General features: G+C 46.0%; 1 protein-coding gene across 11 annotated transcripts in view; it reads left to right on the plus strand.

The window, feature by feature from the left end:
• The window catches only part of col7a1 (collagen, type VII, alpha 1), a 48,358-nt gene that overhangs the window by 41,858 nt on the left and 498 nt on the right, over nucleotides 1-6,002 (plus strand). For 5 of the 11 annotated variants that reach the window (XR_008950126.1, XR_008950125.1, XR_008950122.1 and 2 more), the window contains exons 106-118: nucleotides 615-668; nucleotides 871-924; nucleotides 1,070-1,132; nucleotides 1,197-1,259; nucleotides 1,339-1,455; nucleotides 2,572-2,649; nucleotides 2,784-2,837; nucleotides 2,940-2,988; nucleotides 3,179-4,326; nucleotides 4,585-4,710; nucleotides 4,796-4,951; nucleotides 5,310-5,483; nucleotides 5,567-6,002. The exon at nucleotides 5,567-6,002 is cut by the window's right edge and continues 498 nt beyond it. Coding sequence is in view for 1 of the 11 variants with exons in the window: in XM_057030447.1 (XP_056886427.1) it covers nucleotides 615-668; nucleotides 871-924; nucleotides 1,070-1,132; nucleotides 1,197-1,259; nucleotides 1,339-1,455; nucleotides 2,572-2,649; nucleotides 2,784-2,837; nucleotides 2,940-2,988; nucleotides 3,179-3,187; nucleotides 4,252-4,335; nucleotides 4,585-4,710; nucleotides 4,796-4,951; nucleotides 5,310-5,483; nucleotides 5,567-5,589 (1,104 nt within the window). In the remaining 10 variants the exon portion in view is untranslated. Of the gene's footprint in view, nucleotides 1-614; nucleotides 669-870; nucleotides 925-1,069; nucleotides 1,133-1,196; nucleotides 1,260-1,338; nucleotides 1,456-2,571; nucleotides 2,650-2,783; nucleotides 2,838-2,939; nucleotides 2,989-3,178; nucleotides 4,336-4,584; nucleotides 4,711-4,795; nucleotides 4,952-5,309; nucleotides 5,484-5,566 lie in introns of all 11 variants that reach the window. The other 6 variants (XM_057030447.1, XR_008950124.1, XR_008950128.1 and 3 more) reach the window with 6 other exon arrangements.

Here is a 6,002-nt window from a genome sequence, read left to right on the forward strand (position 1 = left end):
TAAAGGCCTCGATAATGTCAGGCGACACACAATGACTTTTCCTTTAGTCTGACATCCTGGCGACTAAAACCTGAAAATGGGTCTTTTGTTCATCATGCCAGGCTCTCTATCATCCACATGAATCGAGTCACAAAACTGCCAATTAGGAGGTAATCTTGCAGCGTCAGGTTTTATTCCTGTTGTGATTTAATGAGGTCCTGATTGGACTAACAATCAGAGAAGGCAGCAGGAAAATAAAAGTCTGTTCTCATCACCGCACACTGGATCACTGATCAGAAACAGCAGAACTAGCAGGGCTCTCGCTCTGCAGCGCTGCCGCCGAGCATGAAAGAAGCAGCTACGCAAAAACGAACAACTAATTATATCAATTATAATTGCGGGATGACAATTGAACTCAGTCAGTCAGCAAGAGCCAAGTGCTCACAGCTTAAATTACCGTCACACCGTAGCTACTCCCCTGCATCCGCTTCCGCTGTGATTTACGTGAGCAGTCGGCACTCCTGCCATGATTTGGCACAAGTGAAAATGGGCTCTCTGCCGGGCTCGTGGAGCCATTTCTCAGCTCGCGAACCACTTCATGTTCCACTGTCAGTGATGAAGTCCTGTGTTTCCAGGGTGACCGAGGACCCAAGGGGATTTGCGGAGGCGACGGACCCAAAGGAGAAAAGGTGGGATTGTTGGAGACAAAATGTAGTTTAGTGGGAGATCAAGAGGAGATAATAAGTGTGAATGAAGACGCTGTGTGCGTTGAGAGATATCCGAGCTTTTATTCTGTAATTATACGGGTGAATAATGGGAACAATGGTTGTGACGCTGTTCAGCTCACTAAATTTCGGTCTTTAGTGATTCAGCATGAGTGTTCTTGTTCAGGGGGATGCTGGAATTAACGGGCGACCAGGCCTGCCGGGGAGAAAAGGTGAACAGGTACGGCTGATATCCTCGATCAAGAGTATCCTCATATTGTCTCATTGGGGTGTGCGTGAGCGTGTGCATGGGCGTGTGTGTGTGTGTGTGTGTGTGTGTGTATTTGTGCTTGGGCTTCTTCTATTTTGTTCTCTGTGTTTTCTAGGGAGATGTTGGAGCTGCTGGAGCCCCAGGAACCCCTGGAAAAGAGGGACTCCTGGGTCCAAAGGTACGTGCTAGATAGCGCACTGGAGAGGAACTGTTCCATAAAAAACATCGCTCTTGTTGTGTAGGGAGACCGTGGTTATGATGGGCTCGCAGGACCTAAAGGGACTCAAGGAGAGAAAGGTGAAAGGGTGAGACAGTAACTCCAACCTTACCAAAATATAACTAATTCTTAGCTACAGTTGGTTACATATGTTGTTCTCCATGCAGGGACCACCTGGAGTACCTGGTCCTACTGGTTCACGGGGGGCGGATGGAGCACCTGGTTTGACTGGCTCTCAGGGATCACCTGGTGAAAAAGGTCCAGAGGGTCTTCAGGGACAGAAGGTGCTTGATAAGTAGATCTTCACAGACAGGTAGACAGATGTGATCTACCAAAGACAAAAGTTTACTTTCAAGGAGTGAAAAGGACAATAAATGTGTTCCTCTGTCGCATCTCTGGTTGCTGTTTTCTGAGTAGCAAGGTAGCGACAAAGACAAAATTGGTTTTTGACAGCGTCAACGTCATGATGTAAGACACTTAAAAAGACGAGACGCCTTTTATCTGAGACTCTTTTACGTCAAACTACTTATTTATTCATTCCTTCAATATATATTCGGCTGGAGATCAGGACGGGCGGGTAGCTGTTTCAGAAACATTGCAACATGGTGAAATCTGCAGCACGTCATTGGGCTGTGTAAAGAGCAGATGCTGGAACTTGCATATATCTGTTAGGGAGTCAGGGATTTCCCCAGTAAATTGGTTTTAAATATCTTTGTTCAATTTAAGTCTGCTCCAAGTGCTCCAGCTTTTATTGGTGGAAGGTTACAGCTCAGTACTCCATGTTACATTAGACTATTTGCTCTTTAGCAACTGATGCAACAGAGATTTTATGTTAACTGCCAGAAGAAATTGACCCTCTGTTCACTAGTTACTCTAATTGGTCTATTTCTGCTCTTATTTTGATAAAACTTGGTTCAAATGTGTTTTTCCTAATCGCAGAAAGCAGAAGTCTTCTGGATTTTGACACAACAGGATAGTTATTATTGCTTCCAGGCTGATGAAAGGGGAAAACAGCCCCCCCACCTCACTGTCCCCACACTCACTACGTTCACCTGCACAGCTTAATCGAGCTGTGCTCAAAATTTGAGTTTGGTGTCTCAGTCCTCATCCCAGTTTACATGCATCGGAGAAAATCCAATAACTGACGGTCATACACTAAGGATAGGAGAGTCGATATCCAATGGCATACTCTGGGTATCTTTTCCAGTTATAGTTGGGTTCTTCTTTGATGATGGCAGCACATCGGACCAGTTTTCCTGATCAGTCTTTCAATTTTCATTTCTTAAGAATACATTTACATATATATAGATTTTATACTCTCATCATTAGAGAGGCAGCAGGACTTCGGCTCAGCATGTCAGCACATCTGTGATGTTAAATCTACCATGCTTATATTCCAGGGGGAGAGGGGTCCAGTCGGGCCTGCGGTCGTAGGTCCGCGTGGTGTCCCAGGCATCCCTGGCGAACGTGGAGACTCGGTCTGTGCCACACAGTTTCCTGCTTATTAAACTGAATAATTCAATATGTCTTACATATACCTGGTAAATAATATTTAATGGATACGCTGAGGAATCCACTTAAGTTCATCTGCAGCCTCTCCTCCATGTTACAGGGAGAAATGGGTCTAGATGGAGCCAAAGGAGAAAGAGGAGAGCCAGGCATGACGGTCAGTGGCGATCCTTTAGGCCCGCCTCATTCAGACGCACGTTTTCCTGGTGAAGAGCAGTTTTGCATTTCACTCAGTTCTCCGTCTTTATTTTAAATTCAGGAGGACGAAGTCCGACAGTACGTCCGCTCAGAGATGAGTCAGCACTGCGGTGAGTCTTTAAAGCAGCCAGCATAGCAAATTCAGAGCAATATTGTCCCTGAATTGAACTTCTGGTGGTAATGAGGACACACGAATCACCAGCTGAGCTGAGTTGTGAGACCAAAAGGAAGCTGTGCTTTGTGAACTGACCTTCAGTATTGTCTGTCTCTCTGCTTCCTTCCTGTCTGCCGGTCCATCAGCATGCGGAGGTGAGTGAGCCGTTCAGCTGCAGCCCAACACAGAAGGCGGAGATTAAGCATGAGTCACGGTGGCACAATGCTCAACATACACTGCTGCTGCAGAGACCGTAGTGAGAGCACTCACTCCTCGTTGTAATTATATCTACCTCCAGATGTGCCCTCATTTGAGCATTTATGAGCAGCTAAACTGAGTGTGACACACACAATACGCACAACACTGTATGTTTTCACTAGCTTCTTTTAAGGCGGCTCACCTTCAAATCAAATCAAATCAAATCAATCTTTATTTATACAGCGTCTTTTACAATCAAAATTGTTTCTAGGCGCTTTCCAGAATCCCAGGGCCTGACCCCAGGCAGGCAACAGTGGCAAGGAAAAACTTCCCTTTAACAGGAAGAAACCTTGAGCAGGACCAGGCTCATGTAGGGGGACCCTCCTGCTGATGGGGGGCTGGGTAGAGAGGGAGGTTTTAAGTCTGATCTTAAAAGTAGAGATGGGGTCAGCCTCCCGTACCTGGACAGGGAGCTGGTTCCATAGCAGGGGGGCCTGGTAGCTAAATGCTCGCCCCCCCATTCTACTCCTAGAGACAAAATATAAACAAGTCCAAATACGACTCCCTTTAAATGTATTTACTGACGCAATATCTACGTTATTTTAATGCTGTTTCATGTTTGTGAGTCGGCACTTGCAGCAGCATGACGCGGCGATGCCGACAGGGATGGAGTGTTTCATGGGGAGAGACTTGGGGAAAATCAGCTTCGATTTTACTTCAATGAGACTCGAGTCAGAAAACTCGGGTGTGACACAAGTCCAAGGATCAGTGGCTTGAGTCCGTAAAGCATCACAGCAGATTTTGGGCGGCTGTTCCGTTTCAAACAGTCTTGCAAAATCTCTGTAGAGTCCTTTTGGATGGTCTGTCCTGTGGAACCGCGTAGTTAATTTCATGGTGCTTTGGGGTGGTAGTTTAATACTTTTTCATCTTGTGAACTCTCTGGCTCCTCCTCTTTTTTCTCTGGCCTGGTCCCTGAATCTGCTCCCTTGGTGTCTGTTTCCTCTCCTTGGTCCCATCTCAGGTTCAGACCAAGAAACCCGGTCCTGGCCCCCAGGCAGGGCTCCACCCACACCACAACAGCAACTGGCCCTGTATGGTGAGGAGGGTGAGTGTGTGTCTGTGTGTGCCTGCCTGCTCTACCGTTGGCCTTTGACATTGTGTGTGTCTAACAAGCGTGTGCAACTAAGGTGTGGAGATCCCTGGGAGATTCTTTCTAGAAGGGCTCCGTTTGTGTCCATGTTAGCATGTTTTCAGGTCTTACGGACAAAAATGTTGGCGTAGGTTTTAGATTTGCTGACTGCTCTGAGCGTTTGCTCTGTCACACTGAACTAAACTAAGGTTGCTCACATTCAAGGCCGTGAGCTGCATGTGGTGGTGAACACCAACGACCCCGATTATGAGCACATCTACTCCATTGAATCTTACAACGACAAGGTGGACGAGCTGCTCTACATCGCCCCCTCTGGTAGCAACAGCAATGGTGCTGTGTTTCCTCTGGTGTCCAGAACTATCCTGCAGTGATTCTTTTCTTTCCTTTCTACGTATTTATTTCTGTGTGTACACAGGTGGGAGCGATAAAGAAACAGATGAAACAGGCAAAGGTGAACCAAACACCTTCCCCAACGTCAGCGTCGCTAAACCGACAATAGACGCCAGACAGAAAGAAGTCGAAGTTGCACCAAACACACCATTTAGGTTCAAGAGGAGAGCCAACGGGAAAGGTAAACTAGCTGGTGGACTCTTGTCCCAGTGGGGGGAGCTAAAGAAAGCCGAGGCTTAAACTACCAAATTAAGCCTTTTAAGCAAGGCTCATTCAAGGCAGACTCTTGCAACCTTGATGAACTCACACTTGAGGAGAATGAATGACAGGAATTTGAAGGTGAAATCAAGGACGTTATCAATAAAAATGGCAACACTTCTACCTTCAATAAAACCAGGCTGATCAGCTACAGACTAGACTCCTTTATGTTCCCTCTGTGACACATTAATGCACCACTAGAGTTATTTTAGTGGAATAATGTCTGACCCAGCCAGTGGGGGGGTCTCATGCCAGTCTCTGCTTTCCCGTGTGTGATGCAGACGTGTGCCTGCTGCCATTGGAGGAGGGCAGCTGCAGACGATACACTATGCGCTGGTACTTCAATACTCACGCTCAGGCCTGCAGACCCTTCATCTACAGCGGCTGTGAGGGAAACGACAACCGCTTTCTGCATTTGGAGGAGTGTGAGGAGGTCTGTCTTCTGGAGGCAGGAGGTACAGCACACACACACATACACGATTATGTGACAGGTGATGATGAGGCGTGTGTAAAGTCTAACCACTACTTTATTGTCCAGGTTCTCGTCCCACGATGACATGATGAAGAGTCGCTTAACAACAGCAACTGTAGAATGATGTTCATTTTGAGTAAATGTAAACATTTTTCATTTTAATTATTTATTGTTTCTCTAAACCAAACTCACCATCATGGCTCTGGTTTAGCTCATAAAATACACTTCATTCTAATATGGTGAAAATGATTTATGGTGTGTTCAAGTGTTTAATATTGACCCTAATAATTGCAAAAGCTTTTATGAAAGAATTAATATCCTGTTCTGAAATAATGATAACAGATAGCACAACATAGCACCAACGTAAAAGACCTTTATGGATCGCACTGGTAGATTCTGCAGGAGGCGTTTTTAATATTCTTCTCACTCCTTGTCTGAACACTGGTCCTTGCCTGGATTTTGTACATTATACATATCAGGTCTGCGCTGTGACCAAAACTGA

This window comes from Takifugu flavidus, chromosome 4, assembly GCF_003711565.1.
Source record: "Takifugu flavidus isolate HTHZ2018 chromosome 4, ASM371156v2, whole genome shotgun sequence".
Lineage (NCBI taxonomy): Eukaryota > Metazoa > Chordata > Actinopteri > Tetraodontiformes > Tetraodontidae > Takifugu > Takifugu flavidus.